Source organism: Musca autumnalis, unplaced genomic scaffold (assembly GCF_047663935.1).
Source record: "Musca autumnalis isolate F117 unplaced genomic scaffold, ASM4766393v1 scaffold_4, whole genome shotgun sequence".
NCBI classification, from domain to species: Eukaryota; Metazoa; Arthropoda; class Insecta; order Diptera; family Muscidae; genus Musca; species Musca autumnalis.
In genome coordinates, this window is record NW_027411977.1 from 214,027,998 (window position 1) to 214,045,154 (window position 17,157).

The window sequence follows — 17,157 nt, forward strand, 5'->3', positions numbered from 1 at the left end:
ACAGACCTCCAATAGTGGATTTTTAAAGAAAAATTTTCAACCACCAACAGACCTCCAATAGTGGATTTTTTAAAGAATGTTTTTCAACCACCAACAGACCTCCAATAGTGGATTTTTAAAGAAAAATTTTCAACCACCAACAGACCTCCAATAGTGGATTTTTAAAGAAAAATTTTCAATCACCAACAGACCTCCAAACGTGGATTTTTTAAAGAATATTATTCAACCACTAACAGACCTCAAAACGTGGATTTTTTAAAGAATATTTTTCAACCACCAACAGACCTCCAAACGTGGATTTTTTAAAGAATATTTTTCAACCACCAACAGACCTCAAAACGTAAATTTTTTCAAGGATATTTTTTAACCACCAACAGACCTCAAAACGTGGATTTTTTAAAGAATATTTTTCAACCACCAACAGGCCTCAAAACGTGGATTTTTTAAAGAATATTTTTCAACCACCAACAGGCCTCAAAACGTGGATTTTTTAAAGAATATTTTTCAACCACCAACAGGCCTCAAAACGTGGATTTTTTAAAGAATATTTTTCAACCACCAACAGGCCTCAAAACGTGGATTTTTTAAAGAATATTTTTCAACCACCAACAGACCTCAAAACGTGGATTTTTTAAGAATATTTTTCAACCACCAACAGACCTCAAAACGTGGATTTTTTAAAGAATATTTTTCAACCACCAACATACCTCAAAACGTGGATTTTTTAAAGAATATTTTTCAACCACCAACAGACCTCAAAACGTGGATTTTTTAATGAATATTTTTCAACCACCAACAGACCTCAAAACGTGGATTTTTTAAAGAATATTTTTCAACCACCAACAGACCTCAAAACGTGGATTTTTAAAGAATATTTTTCAACCACCAACAGACCTCAAAACGTTGATTTTTTAAAGAATATTTTTCAACCACCAACAGACCTCCAAACGTGGATATTTTTCAATCGTGGATTTTTTAAAGAATATTTTTCAACCACCAACAGACCTCCAAACGTGGATATTTTTCAATCGTGGATTTTTTAAAGAATATTTTTCAACCACCAACAGACCTCCAAACGTGGATATTTTTCAATCGTGGATTTTTTAAAGAATATTTTTCAACCACCAACAGACCTCCAAACGTGGATATTTTTCAATCGTGGATTTTTTAAAGAATATTTTTCAACCACCAACAGACCTCCAAACGTGGATATTTTTCAATCGTGGATTTTTTAAAGAATATTTTTCAATATTTTAAAGAATAATTTTCAATCGTGGATATTTTTTATTTTTCAATATTTTAAAGAATATTTTTCAATCGTGGATTTTGTTAAATAATATTATTCAACCGTGGCTTTTTTAAAGAATATTTTTCAATCGTGAATTCTTTAAAGAATATTTTTCAATTGTGGATTTTTTTAAGAATATTTTTTAATCGTGGATTTTTTAATCAATATTTTTCAATCGTGGATTTTTTAAAGAATAATTTTCAATTGTGGATTTTTTAAAGAATATTTTTCAACCGTGAATTTTTTTAAAGAATATTTTTCAATCGTGGATTTTTAAAGAATGTTTTTCAATCGTGGATTTTTTAAAGAATATTTTTCAATCCTGAATTTTTTTAAAGAATATTTTTCAAATATTTTTACTTCCTATACAATATTGGATTATTTGATACTGAAATTTATTTTAGCTTTTTATTAAATTTTCAAATGACCCAAGTACAATGAATTGATTCAAATATTTGAAAAATCTGAAATACTTTTGCCTTACTTCATCTTAATAAGTGCCACCATGGTAGAATTATTGATAACCAATTTTCCATGATAAGTTTTCAAAAAATTCGTTATATTTGCCCTATAATAACCATTCATAAGTACTGGCGGAATGCTGTTCCGTTCAATGCGAAAATTTTTCCAACTATAGATTTTCTGGAAAAAAATGAAAAAAATTTTAATACAAATTCCGCCATTGATAATTACATTTCCACCCCAATACATACCGCTAATATTGGACACGAATTCGGTAGATTACTATATTTCAAAATATTTTGTATCCAAATGGCAAAAATGTTTGTCGACTCCTTAGTCGTTTTACCCAAAAATTCACAAACATTTGTTTCATAGTTGAACATTAGTCGATAGTTTGTGTCTTTTTTCATTTTGTATTCAACACTAAAACGATTCCATATCGGTTCGGTAATGTTGCGAATTAGCACAGCTTCAACATCCATACTTTGGCGATCTTCAGAAAATTTAATTACATAACGGCTGAAATAGTCGGGATTGCGATATTTGGTGGCATTCTCAAAGAGGGCTATTTTGGACTAAGAAAGGGAGAAAGAGAGTGATTGAGAGGGGGAGAGAGGTGTGTAAATGTAATGTTCCTATAATTGAAACTGAATAAACATAATTTTATACACATACCTTGATTTTGACTGCACCATTTGAATTTAATTGTTGTAATAGTAAAATTGAAACTATTATAACTGATGACAGAGGGTTGTTCATTTTTAGTCTTCTTTCTTTAGCTTCATTACTGAAATAAAAATAAAATTGTGTTACAATTTAAATATCTAGTTTTATTGCAGGTGAAAAGGCTGATTATAAATCAATTAAAAAACTATTATGAAATTGTTTTTTTTTTTTGTGAAAATCATTATATATTATGATTCTATAATTTTATAATCTACTTTTACATGTGGCAATGATTGCTGTAAATAAATATTTGAAGAAGGTCGAATTGTGATGAAGTCATTCATTCATGTGGCCAAATTTATCAAATATATTTTACACATTAAAAGCCTTCCTTAAAAAAGCCTTTTGCGCAGAATAAAAAAACAAAAACTGTTCAAATCAACCGAAAGTAGAACGAGTTTTTAAGTTCCACTAGTTTGTCCAGTACCACGGTTAACGCTTATTATACGTAGGAGGCTTCTATTCTATAGAATAGAAGACCTCCGTAGGAGGCTTCTATAGAATAGAGCACCTCCGTTGGAGGCTTCTATAGAATAGAAAACCTCCGTATGAGGCTTCTATAGAATAGAAGACCTCCGTAGGGGGCTTCTATAGAATAGAAGACCTCCGTAGGAGGCTTCTATAGAGAAGAAGATCTCCGTAGGAGGCTTCTATAGAATAGAAAACCTCCATAGGAGGCTTCTATAGAAGAGAAGACCTCCGTAGGAGGCTTCTATAGAATAGAAGACCTCCGTAGGAAGCAGGGACGTACGCAGGATTTCATTTCGGGGGGGGCCCACCTTGACCAAAAATTATGAAATTAAAAAATTTTGTGTAGCATTGCATGAACCTATTTCAAAGGGTTTTTAGTTGATTTTATATGAAATATTGACACAAAGTATATAATTTCAATAGAGATAGAGTTTACAATATTTTAGATATAAATTTGGGTGTTTAGAATTGAAATGAACCATATCAGAACACGTTCGTATAGTCCCCTTACAAAAATTCCGCCTAGAATTTTGCTGTGTTTAACCAAATTCTCCTCCCTATTACCCATGTAGGTTTACGTTTTAATGTATCTCAGAATTTTTAACCACAGTAGCTCATATTTGGCATTTTTGATTCTATTTCAAAGATTTTCAGTATATCTTCTACTTTAAAGTACATATCCATATATAACACATTAACTTAAGTCCCATTAAAAAGTTTTGTCTTATTTTTGACTTATTAAGTTATCAATTGAACACATTTTACCGCGAGGACTGACTCTGATAAGAAGATCTATCTAAGAACCCTATTAATATTATTTGTATACCAACAATTAGTTGAAATAAATAACTCCAAAAAAAGAGTAAGTCGAATCCGCGAGTGCAGATTGGACTTTTACCAAACTATTGTAAGAAAATAATATTCTTTTTTTGTCATAAAAACACCAAAACTTTACTATTTTACCAGAAGTGATAGAGTCCATGCAAGACGACTAAAAAAATCAGAAAATTACATTTATGGTATGTTCCAGTACTGCAAGAATCTACACATTTTAATAGTAAAAATGTGTAGATACTTGCAGGTCTGGAACAGACATTTAAAAAAAAAAAACAGAAAATATTTTTATCAGGAGTCGGGCGATACCAACTACGACTCATAGACTCCGAATTCTACTCGCTATACTGTTTGAGACTACGAAATCCACATTGGATCTCGGCAAAATTTTAGCTAAGTCCTGACAAAATAGGTTAAGTCGAAAAACTCCATCAACTGATATCCCAATGGTTGTTGTTCCGCCTTATTTCTATCTTAATTGTACGATTAGATGTTTATGAACTCGATGACATTTAAAACTTTCCAAGGACTATGAATTCTGTCGGCACAGCGGAGGCAAACTTATAAAAAAGTTTGTTTTCTCGAAAACAAGATAAAAAGTATCAGTCGGGTTTGCCGACATAGATATAACCTCAGCCTGTGTGAGTCGAGACTCTAATCTGTAGACAGATCGAATACGGGCTTCATAACCAAATCTTTGTCCTAAAAATTGTGTAGTCAGGGAGTTTCAGAATTTAATGGCCTTTTTTGGACGTATAAACTTTCCGACAAAAATATCGAAACATTTGCGTATAAAACTTCACGATTGTGATCGTTGCGAATAAATGCTTATGTTGAGCTCATAAAATTGACTTCAATAAGAGCCTAAAAGTTTTGCACTTTTGTGGAGAAGATACCTGAAATAATGGTCCATTTTGGAAGTGGAACTAATTTTGGAAGTCATTCCTTTTGATAGTTATGGTGTCAAGCCGTCATTTTAGTTGGTCATGGTAAGATTTAGAGCTTTTAAACCGTTATGTCAGGACGCATGGACTTATCCACGAAAAATAGAATATAACAAGACAGCAAGCAGTAGCATTGGTCAAAATGTCCAATGGATTCTCGAACAGCCCTTATATTGTACTTATGTTGAACTTTTGTTAGGGAGGTATCCGAAGATGTTGTCGCATATAGACCCTCTTGGTACTTGATATACATATGTACGTCCGGAAGTAATTTTAGGATGTTCAAAGTTTCGGTGAAATCAGATATTGAAATTTAGTGTGGGAGTGAACCGATATAATCCATATCCAAACCTAATCTATGTCCCGAAGAAATCGATTTGGACCTTCGAGAGTTTTAGTGAAACATTTTGTAGTCTTGTGGGAAAAAAAGAGGTGGACCGATATGACTTAAAGTTCGGTTGATCCGCTTGAGATTTCTCATGCGCTCGAGTCAGACTGACGAAGGAACCGGGCTAAATCGACGCCAAATTGTTTGAAACGGCTTTTGTCGAAATATAGTCAAAGGCTATTATTTCGATGAGGTACATTTTTATCGTTAGCCTAAAGGCCGAAATTACAGCAGATTTTAATACCATTTAACCAATGTTTGAGAATTAATTTCGTTTACGGTTGTTTTCAGCTACAACTTTGCTACTTATAGCAGATATAAGCACTTTATGACGCACAATAATAAATTTTTCTCCATTAAATAAATAATAAAAAATTAAGGTAGTAAAACAATTTTCTAATTGGTTTTAGAGATATACTCCACGGAAAACACTTGATATATCGAACATTTTGTCCAGTAAACATGCACTTTTCATGCACTTCCAATCCGCACAATACTAAACTCGTCATTTTTTGAATACAGAATGAGTTTAAATCCTCAAGACCTTTATATTCATTACAGAATTCCTCGAGCCTTTATTATTTGATTATGAAATTACATGAGATATTGAAGTAATTCAGATTTTACTGGAAGTTTTTCTCAAAAAGAGTTTTCAAACAAAAAATTTTTAAATATTTCTTAGACAACTTGTTCATAAAGTACATTTTTAGTACATAACCTTCAGAGCAATCTGTTTTCTTTTCAAAATTCCAAAAATAAAATTTATTTTAGAGAAAAAAACGTAATAATTTGTTAAAGTAGCTCAAAAAAATTTAGTCGACCAAACAATTTCGGGGGGGGCCCGGGCCCCCAGTGCCCCCCCCCCCCTGCGTACGTCCCTGGTAGGAGGCTTCTATAGAATAGAAGACCTACGTAGGGGGCTTCTATAGAATAGAAGACCTCCGTAGGAGGCTTCTATAGAATAGAAGACCTCCGTAGGAGGCTTCTATAGAATAGAAGACCTCCGTAGGAGGCTTCTATAGAATAGAAGACCTCCGTAGGAGGCTTCTATAGAATAGAAGACCTCCGTAGGAGGCTTCTATAGAATAGAAGACCCCCGTAGGAGGCTTCTATAGAATAGAAGACCTCCGTAGCAGGCTTCTATAGAATAGAAGACCTCCGTAGCAGGCTTCTATAGAATAGAAGACCTCCGTAGGAGGCTTCTATAGAATAGAAGACCTCCGTAGGAGGCTTCTATAGAATAGAAGACCTCCGTAGCAGGCTTCTATAGAATAGAAGACCCCCGTAGGAGGCTTCTATAGAATAGAAGACCTCCGTAGCAGGCTTCTATAGAATAGAAGACCTCCGTAGCAGGCTTCTATAGAATAGAAGACCTCCGTAGGAGGCTTCTATAGAATAGAAGACCTCCGTAGGAGGCTTCTATAGAATAGAAGACCTCCGTAGGAGGCTTCTATAGAATAGAAGACCTCCGTAGGAGGCTTCTATAGAATAGAAGACCTCCGTAGGAGGCTTCTATAGAATAAAAGACCTCCGTAGCAGGCTTCTATAGAATAGAAGACCTCCGTAGCAGGCTTCTATAGAATAGAAGACCTCCGTAGGAGGCTTCTATAGAATAGAAGACCTCGGTAGGAGGCTTCTATAGAATAGAAGACCTCGGTAGTAGGCTTTTATAGAATAGAAGACCTCGGTAGGAGGCTTCTATAGAATAGAAGACCTCCGTAGGAGGCTTCTATGGAATAGAAGACTTCCGTAGGAGGCTTCTATGGAATAGAAGACTTCCGTAGGAGGCTTCTATGGAATAGAAGACTTCCGTAGGAGGCTTCTATGGAATAGAAGACCTCGGTAGGGGGCTTCTATAGAATAGAAGACCTCGGTAGGAGGCTTCTATAGATTAGAAGACCTCGGTAGGAGGCTTCTATAGAATAGAAGACCTCGGTAGTAGGCTTCTATAGAATAGAAGAACTCGGTAGGAGGCTTCTATAGAATAGAAGACCTCCGTAGGAGGCTTCTATAGAATAGAAGACCTCCGTAGGAGGCTTCTATGGAATAGAAGACCTCCGTAGGATGCATCTATAGAATAGAACACCTCCGTAGGAGGCTTCTATGGAATAGAAGACCTCGGTAGTAGGCTTCTATAGAATAGAAGACCTCGGTAGGAGGCTTCTATAGAATAGAAGACCTCCGTAGGAGGCTTCTATGGAATATAAGACTTCCGTAGGAGGCTTCTATGGAATAGAAGACCTCGGTAGGAGGCTTCTATAGAATAGAAGACCTCAATAGGAGGCTTCTATAGAATAGAAGACCTCGGTAGTAGGCTTCTATAGAATAGAAGACCTCGGTAGGAGGCTTCTATAAAATAGAAGACCTCCGTAGGAGGCTTCTATAGAATAGAACACCTCGGTAGGAGGCTTCTATAGAATAGAAGACCTCGGTAGGAGGCTTCTATAGAATAGAGGACCTCGGTAGTAGGCTTCTATAGAATAGAAGACCTCGGTAGGAGGCTTCTATAGAATAGAAGACCTCCGTAGGAGGCTTCTATAGAATAGAAGACCTCAGTAGGAGGCTTCTATAGAATAGAAGACCTCCGTAGGTGGCTTCTATAGAATAGAAGACCTCAATAGGAGGCTTCTATAGAATAGAAGACCTCCGTAGGAGGCTTCTATAGAATAGAACACCTCCGTAGGAGGCTTCTACAGAATAGAAGACCTCCATAGGAGGCTTCTATTGAATAGAAGACCTCCATAGCAGGCTTCTATAGAATAGAAGACCTTCGTAGGAGGCTTCTACAGAATAGAAGACCTCCGTAGGAGGCTTCTATAGAATAGAAGGCCTCGGTAGGAGGCTTTTTTTCAAATTTCATTCTTTATTGATTATTTTTAAAGATTACATTGATATTCTTATGTAGCTAATCCCACGAAGCCCGTATGAGGCTTGTCTGTAGGATGTCTATCTAAGTTTTCTCATGTTATATTTACAATTTTGCTGTAGACTTCAAATTATTATAAAATTCATTTTTAACTATTTAAAAATAATTTTTTAATCTTTTTAATTTTTTGTGTTTTATTTCGTATATCTAAAATGTCTTTTGGTATATCGTTGAGGATGGTTGGTACTGCTACTGCCAATGAGAATTTACCATATTCATTTGCGAATTTGGGTACTTCGTAGCGTCCTTCTTTTCTCCTTCTGGTATTATGTTGATGTCCTATTCGTTTGGCTAGATTTGGATCGTTACAAAATTCACTTGCAATAGTTATTGCAAACAGCTGTTTAATATTTAAAATTTTGTGATTTTTTAATATTTGGGTTATGTTATTGGTACTTGTACCATAATTGTTGAAGTGTTCAAATTTTTTATGTATAGATTTAACAATTTTCTCTTGGGTATACTGTAATGTACGGCAGCATCTCGCGTTACCCCAGGCAGTTATACCATGCCGCAGTTGTGACTCAACTAAAGAGTAATACGCCTGTTTTACGACATGGTATGGAGCGCAGTTTCCTAAGTGGTAAATGGCGAATGCCGATTTTCTTAACTTCTTTTGTAGCTGTTGTGTGTGTGCTTTCCATTTGAAATGCTGATCCAGGTGTACTCCCAAGTATTTGTATTCTTCCACCAATTCCAATCGTGTGTTACATATTTCATCTGTTGTTTGATTTGTTCGGTTATAGTTGGTATGAAGACAGTCATTGTTGTGAAAAATAATCCCTATATTACATTTTGCGACATGTCTTGATCTGATGTGCATAATTTTTGTTTTTGATGGGTTGATTATCAAGCCGCTATCATGACACCATTTTGTTATTAAGTTAAATTCATCCTGCATTGTTTTTGCAGCAAGCTTAATATCTTTATGGCATACAATAATGGCTGTATCATCAGCGTACGTGAAAGATGTACTTTTCTTCAATATTCGAGTCATCTCATTTGTATATATCAAATATAGAATAGGGCCTAGTTTTGACCCCTGCGGTACTCCATATTGTGACTGACTTTTGCTGCTTATAGTTTCATCGATTTTTACACAGAAGTTTCTATAGGTGAGGTAATTCTTAAACCATTTTAAACACTGTCCTCTGATTCCACTATCTTCCAATGCATTGATTATCTTTTCTTGAGCTAGCGTGTCGAACGCTTTGCTAAAATCAATGAATAGAGCTAGGCAATTATATTGTTGGTTCAAGTTTTGGTTTATATGGTTGGTAAAGTGGCCAAGAAGTTGGTTGATATTTTTGTTTTTCTGGAATCCGTATTGGTTCCTATTTATTATTTGATATTTTATTAAGAAACTATTTAGCCTTCTTACTATGATCTCCTCCAAAACTTTCTCTAATATGGGTAAGAGCGAAATAGGGCGGTAATTCCCGTAATCGGCTTTGTTTCCGCTTTTATATATAGGCCTAACTGTTGATTCTTTTAATATTTGTGGTATAAAAGATTCACTGATACTGGAGTTAACCAAATTGGTTACAATTGGCGTTAAAATGTCAGCATTGCTTTTTAAATCAATAGCCCGAATGTTGTCAATACCGGGACTTTTTCTTGTATTTAACGTTTTTAGTATTGTGTTGATTTCAAGTTCGGTGGCATACTCAAGAAACATGGAGTTGGGTAATATTCTTTGGACATGAGGTTCAAGCGTGGTTATGTTACATGGGTGGACTATGTTAATGACATTTTGATTAAAATGCATCGCAAAATTTTCCGATATTTCCATCGCTGTTTTACCGGTAAAGCTAAGCTTGATATGTTCATCTATATTATTTGTCTTTTTTCCAGTTATCTGATTTATTATTTTCCATGTTCCCCTTATATTATTTCGGTTCTTAATGAATTGGTTGAACATGTGGTTGTTTTTGGCATTTATTATCAGTTTGTTTAATTTGTTATTAAATTTTTTGTATATTGTTTCATTTACAGTATTTGACTTATTCTGTGACCATTTTTTGTAAAGTTTGTCTCTAATTTGGCATGCATTTAACAAATCCTCGGTTAGCCATGGATATGGTTTGCGTTTTTTGTATATGATTTGTTCAGTTTTTGAGTTGTCGTAAATTTTGTTGAACGTATTATATATGTTATTATACAGCTCACTGGTGTTTTTGGAAACATTGATAATATCCTGCCAGTTAGTGTTATAGATTTGTTCATTTACTTTTCGATTAATAATTTTAATTTTTGTAATATTCTGTAAATTTTCTCGCGTTTCATTTTTTGCCTCGTTTATACTTCCGAAAACCGCATGATGATCAGAAATGTTAGTAGTAACTACAGCTGAATGTGCTTGTATTAACTTTTTGTCCCATCTTACAAAAAGATGATCAATGCATGTTTTGGAGCCACAGTTTTCGTCTTCTCTCGTGGCTGTGTTTACCATTGATCTCAACCCATTTGACGACAGTATGCTTAGGTATTTGGCTGATGTTGTGTTAGTTTTTGATATATCTATGTTGATATCACCGAGCAAGACAATTTTGTTTTTGTTATTAATATTACATAAGACTTGTTCAAGTTCGTTTACAAAGACGGAAATATTTTTGCTTGGAGGACGATAAAGTGAAAGAACTGTCACAGCTGTATCATTTGCCAATCTCATTTCGACTCTTAACACTTCTGCAGAAACCACATATGTATTAATATTTTGGTATTGCAATGAATCTCTCAAGTATAGGGCAATTCCTCCTCCCCTGCCTTCTCTGTTTAAAAACAGTGAATTGAAGCCCTCAATTGCATAAAACGAATTTTCATCCTCTGTTATGTTTGTTTCACATAATACTATTAGGTGTAATTTGTCGATTATATTGGATATGTTTGTTAAAAATGTGAGAAAGTTTTTCCGTAATGATCTTATATTTAGATATACCATGCACAAAGAAAAACACAAATGAGGTAGTTTAATTTCATCGAAATTGTTTATTATTTCTTCCGTATAGCTCATTATTTGTAATAATAATTTAAGAAATATTTTTATAAAAAGGAGTTAGAGTTCAGTTGTCTCTTTTATAATTCAGTTATTTTTATTTTTCAAGTTGTAAAGAGTTTTGAGAGAAAAAGTTTATTTTAATTTATTATTAAGTGATTGTTTGCTTTTTGCTTCGAATGTTATAAAATAACCTTTTTGTTTACTATTTATTTCACAGGTGGTAATTTGGATTAATTTGTTTTGTTTTGGTTAATTTCATTATTAGAGCTTGTGATATTTTCTAAATCCGAGGAATTGCGTATTACTGTGAACGAGGAATTTTCATTTTTACGGGCGTATATGTTGCCATTTTTCACCCATACGTATCTCCATCCACATTCCTTGCATTTGGTTTTTGCCATCCATAACAGTCTTTTGTATTGTGGTGTAAGTTCGTCGTTAACGTAGATAAAAGTATTTGCCCCACTTGATTGTTTTATTTCGACTCTGTGCCTTTTTATTTTGTTCATGATTTCTCTCTTCTTTTGAAGTGAAGAGAACTCAACAATTATTTTATTCTTTTTCTTCAGTTTGTAGGCTCTTTCTATATCGGTATCTTTTATCTCTATGCCTATGCTCTCACTCATTTTGTTTAGCATATCACTCACATTCTCATTCTCTTCGGGTATATTACCGATTTCCACATTTTTGCCGATTGCTTTTTGCTCCAAAATATCAATTCTTGTTGTTAGTTCGTTTATTTGTTGTGTTTTCTCTTGGTCTCTCACCTTTAACTCATTTATCTGTGTGGTTATTGTCTCCACATTTTTATTTATGTCAGCAATATGCTCTTTTATTTCATTGCTGAATGTTGTTATTTTTGTTTCAACGTGTTCTTTGATTTCAGTAGTGAAGTTTGTTATTTTTGTATCGATGCTTGTTGCTAGTTGCTTCATAAAGTTTTGCAAGTCAACCATTCCTGCCTTTATTTCAGCAATGTCTTTATGTTGTGTTGATGTTTCTTTGTTTGCCTGTGATGTTGTTGCTGCTTCTGTGTTTTTGAAACGTTTACTTGCGTTGTCCTCATCATCATCATTATTTCTTTGTTGTTTTGATGTTGGCTCTCGCTGGTCATTTGCAATAGTCTCGGTCTCTTTGTTTTGAGATTTCGAGAACGTATTACATACATGACATTTCCATGCAGATTTTTTTGGATAGCCCATGCTCTTGTAAGAGCTCTCTGAAAGAGAGCAGCATGGGCTAAAATGAAATTGCCGATTGCAATGATAACAACGTACATGGGAGGACGCTGATTTTATTTGTAGTGCACATTGCGAACAAATATTAGTAGTTGGAACTTCTATTTCAGACATTATTTATTGTTAATATTCTAATAAAATTGTTCCACTTAATTGATATTTGGTTTGTTTGCGAAATTCTTGATTTGGTGTTTGTTAACACAATTTTAATTAGGTATCTATGTGCAACGAGAAAAAAAAAATTGATGCGCGTAAGTATGTTGACGACCGTTCACAACGAAGGCTACAGCGTAATAGAAGAATAGAAGACCTCGGTAGGAGGCTTCAATAGAATAGAAGACCTACGTAGCAGGCTTCTATAGAATAGAAGACCTCGGTAGGAGGCTTCTATAGAATAGAAGACCTCGGTAGGAGGCTTCTATAGAATAGAAGACCTCGGTAGGAGGCTTCTATAGAATAGAAGACCCCCGTAGGAGGCTTCTATGGAATAGAAGACTTCCGTCGCACAGTGGTTCAGAATCGTTTTTTCCTGGTCAAAATTCTTTAACTTTTGAACGGATAGAGATATATTCATAATTCTATTGTTGTTAGACAGATAACACAATCAGCTTTCAGACGAATTATAAGCGGTCAAGTTCGGTCTGGTAGTTGCAGAGAAATTCAAGGTCAAAGTTAAACTTTTGAATTTTTTTAAATATTTTTCATCAAAATATGAGTGTTTTTGTGGTTTTTATATCCTCCTTTGTAGTAAAGATGGTCAAACACCAACAAATAAACAAAATAATTACCAAAAAAACTTAAAAAAAATTCGAAAAAATTTCGAAAATTTTTTTTTCAAAAATTTGTAAAAAAAAATTTACAAAAAAATTTAAATTTTTTCAAAAATTAAAAAAAAATCTCCTTGGGTTTTAATAAAACTTATATAACTCGTAAAACTCATATACTCAAAAAAGTTGTAATTTGTGTTAAAAACTGTAATTCATATGGAAACAGTATAGAAAAATACATATTTTTACCCATGTAATTTCACATTTTTACCCATGTATATATGGGCTGGAAGAGAAGACTTTCGGGTATCTTTCTGTGAAAACAGAACTTTGTTCCATGTTGTTTCACAAAAGTTCTAGTCCACTAAATTTGGAATTTCATAAAATTTAGTACCCGAGGAAAAATAAAATAGATCATGCTGTGTAAACGCTACGGTAATTTACTAAAACGATTTTTAAAGGCCAAAACCCTACCTACCTTACAAAAAAATTAACACAACAGCTGTTATAGTTTCAGAGAAATAGCTTCGTCTTTCTCCAGAAATTTGCAAAAATTACGTATTTCCCAAAAATGCGGAAAATGCTCCTCTTTAGGGACACGCCACGCCCACACCTTCCAATATTTGGGCCTAATTTTTTGGTTTCCTTAGTTTCAATATGTTTACTATCGAATCCATATAGAAATTAAATATCTTTAACAAAACAAAATTTTGATTTTTGGCCAGGAAAATCGATTCCTGAACCATTGTGCGTCGGAGGCTTCTATGGAATAGAAGACCTCCGTAGGGGGCTTCTATAGAATAGAAGACCTCCGTAGGAGCCTTCTATAGAATAGAAGACCTCCGTAGGAGCCTTCTATAGAATAGAAGACCTCCGTAGGAGGCTTCTATAGAATAGAAGACCTCCGTAGGAGGCCTCTATAGAATAGAAGACCTCCGTAGGAGGCTTCTATAGAATAGAAGACCTCCGTAGGAGGCTTCTATAGAATAGAAGACCTCCGTAGGAGGCTTCTATAGAATAGAAGACCTCCGTAGGAGGTTTCTATAGAATAGAAGACCTCCGTAGGAGGTTTCTATAGAATAGACGACCTGCGTAGGAGGTTTCTATAGATTAGAAGACCTCCGTAGGAGGTTTCTATAGAATAGAAGACCTCCGTAGGAGGTTTCTATAGAATAGAAGACCTCCGTAGGAGGTTTCTATAGAATAGAAGACCTCCGTAGGAGGTTTCTATAGAATAGAAGACCTCCGTAGGAGGTTTCTATAGAATAGAAGACCTCCGTAGGAGGTTTCTATAGAATAGAAGACCTCCGTAGGAGGCTTCTATAGAATAGAAGACCTCCGTAGGAGCCTTCTATAGAATAGAAGACCTCCGTAGGGGGCTTCTATAGAATAGAAGACCTCCGTAGGAGCCTTCTATAGAATAGAAGACCTCCGAAGGAGGCTTCTATAGAATAGAAGACCTCCGTAGGAGCCTTATATAGAATAGAAGACCTCCGTAGGAGGCTTCTATAGAATAGAAGACCTCCGAAGGAGGCTTCTATAGAATAGAAGACCTCCGTAGGATACATGTATAGAATAGAACACCTCCGTAGGATGCATCTATAGAATAGAAGACCTCCGTAGGAGGTTTCTATAGAATAGAAGACCTCCGTAGGAGGTTTCTATAGAATAGAAGACCTCCGTAGGAGGTTTCTATAGAATAGAAGACCTCCGTAGGAGGTTTCTATAGAATAGAAGACCTCCGTAGGAGGTTTCTATAGAATAGAAGACCTCCGTAGGAGGTTTCTGTAGAATAGAAGACCTCCGTAGGAGGTTTCTATAGAATAGAAGACCTCCGTAGGAGGTTTCTACAAAATAGAAGACCTCCGTAGGAGGCTTCTATAGAATAGAAGACCTCCGTAGGAGGCTTCTATAGAATAGAACACCTCGGTAGGAGGCTTCTATAGAATAGAAGACCTCGGTAGGAGGCTTCTATAGAATAGAGGACCTCGGTAGTAGGCTTCTATAGAATAGAAGACCTAGGTAGGAGGCTTCTATAGAATAGAAGACCTCCGTAGGAGGCTTCTATAGAATAGAAGACCTCAGTAGGAGGCTTCTATAGAATAGAAGACCTCCGTAGGTGGCTTCTATAGAATAGAAGACCTCAATAGGAGGCTTCTATAGAATAGAAGACCTCCGTAGGAGGCTTCTATAGAATAGAACACCTCAGTAGGATGCATCTATAGAATAGAACACCTCCGTAGGAGGCTTCTACAGAATAGAAGACCTCCGTAGGAGGCTTCTATTGAATAGAAGACCTCCATAGCAGGCTTCTATAGAATAGAAGACCTTCGTAGGAGGCTTCTACAGAATAGAAGACCTCCGTAGGAGGCTTCTATAGAATAGAAGGCCTCGGTAGGAGGCTTTTTTAGAATAGAAGACCTCGGTAGGAGGCTTCAATAGAATAGAAGACCTACGTAGCAGGCTTCTATAGAATAGAAGACCTCGGTAGGAGGCTTCTATAGAATAGAAGACCTCGGTAGGAGGCTTCTATAGAATAGAAGACCTCGGTAGGAGGCTTCTATAGAATAGAACACCTCAGTAGGAGGCTTCTATAGAATAGAAGACCCCCGTAGGAGGCTTCTATGGAATAGAAGACTTCCGTCGCACAGTGGTTCAGAATCGTTTTTTCCTGGTCAAAATTCTTTAACTTTTGAACGGATAGAGATATATTCATAATTCTATTGTTGTTAGACAGATAACACAATCAGCTTTCAGACGAATTATTAGCGGTCAAGTTCGGTCTGGTAGTTGCAGAGAAATTCAAGGTCAAAGTTAAACTTTTGAATTTTTTTAAATATTTTTCATCAAAATATGAGTGTTTTTGTGGTTTTTATATCCTCCTTTTAATTATATCCTCAAAATAATTACCAAAAAAACTAAAAAAAAATTCGAAAAAATTTCGAAAATTTTTTTTTTCAAAAATTTGTAAAAAAAAATTTACAAAAAAATTTAAATTTTTTCAAAAATTAAAAAAAAATCTCCTTGGGTTTTAATAAAACTTATATAACTCGTAAAACTCATATACTCAAAAAAGTTGTAATTTGTGTTAAAAACTGTAATTCATATGGAAACAGTATAGAAAAATACATATTTTTACCCATGTAATTTCACATTTTTACCCATGTATATATGGGCTGGAAGAGAAGACTTTCGGGTATCTTTCTGTGAAAACAGAACTTTGTTCCATGTTGTTTCACAAAAGTTCTAGTCCACTAAATTTGGAATTTCATAAAATTTAGTACCCGAGGAAAAATAAAATAGATCATGCTGTGTAAACGCTACGGTAATTTACTAAAACGATTTTTAAAGGCCAAAACCCTACCTACCTTACAAAAAAATTAACACAACAGCTGTTATAGTTTCAGAGAAATAGCTTCGTCTTTCTCCAGAAATTTGCAAAAATTACGTATTTCCCAAAAATGCGGAAAATGCTCCTCTTTAGGGACACGCCACGCCCACACCTTCCAATATTTGGGCCTAATTTTTTGGTTTCCTTAGTTTCAATATGTTTACTATCGAATCCATATAGAAATTAAATATCTTTAACAAAACAAAATTTTGATTTTTGGCCAGGAAAATCGATTCCTGAACCATTGTGCGTCGGAGGCTTCTATGGAATAGAAGACCTCCGTAGGGGGCTTCTATAGAATAGAAGACCTCCGTAGGAGCCTTCTATAGAATAGAAGACCTCCGTAGGAGCCTTCTATAGAATAGAAGACCTCCGTAGGAGGCTTCTATAGAATAGAAGACCTCCGTAGGAGGCCTCTATAGAATAGAAGACCTCCGTAGGAGGCTTCTATAGAATAGAAGACCTCCGTAGGAGGCTTCTATAGAATAGAAGACCTCCGTAGGAGGCTTCTATAGAATAGAAGACCTCCGTAGGAGGTTTCTATAGAATAGAAGACCTCCGTAGGAGGTTTCTATAGAATAGACGACCTGCGTAGGAGGTTTCTATAGATTAGAAGACCTCCGTAGGAGGTTTCTATAGAATAGAAGACCTCCGTAGGAGGTTTCTATAGAATAGAAGACCTCCGTAGGAGGTTTCTATAGAATAGAAGACCTCCGTAGGAGGT

The 17,157-nt window shown here is 35.2% G+C and overlaps 1 protein-coding gene across 1 annotated transcript in view; it reads right to left on the bottom strand.

The window, feature by feature from the left end:
• Nucleotides 1-1,759: 1,759 nt before the first annotated feature.
• The window catches only part of LOC141404401 (uncharacterized), a 139,464-nt gene continuing 124,066 nt past the window's right edge, over nucleotides 1,760-17,157 (bottom strand). Inside the window, exons 2-4 of the mRNA XM_073987981.1 lie at nucleotides 2,426-2,537; nucleotides 2,002-2,325; nucleotides 1,760-1,930 (exon numbers count right to left, since the gene is read on the bottom strand). Coding sequence (XP_073844082.1) covers nucleotides 1,769-1,930; nucleotides 2,002-2,325; nucleotides 2,426-2,509 — 570 coding nt within the window. The 5' untranslated portion in view covers nucleotides 2,510-2,537 and the 3' untranslated portion in view covers nucleotides 1,760-1,768. The remainder of the gene's footprint in view (nucleotides 1,931-2,001; nucleotides 2,326-2,425; nucleotides 2,538-17,157) is intronic.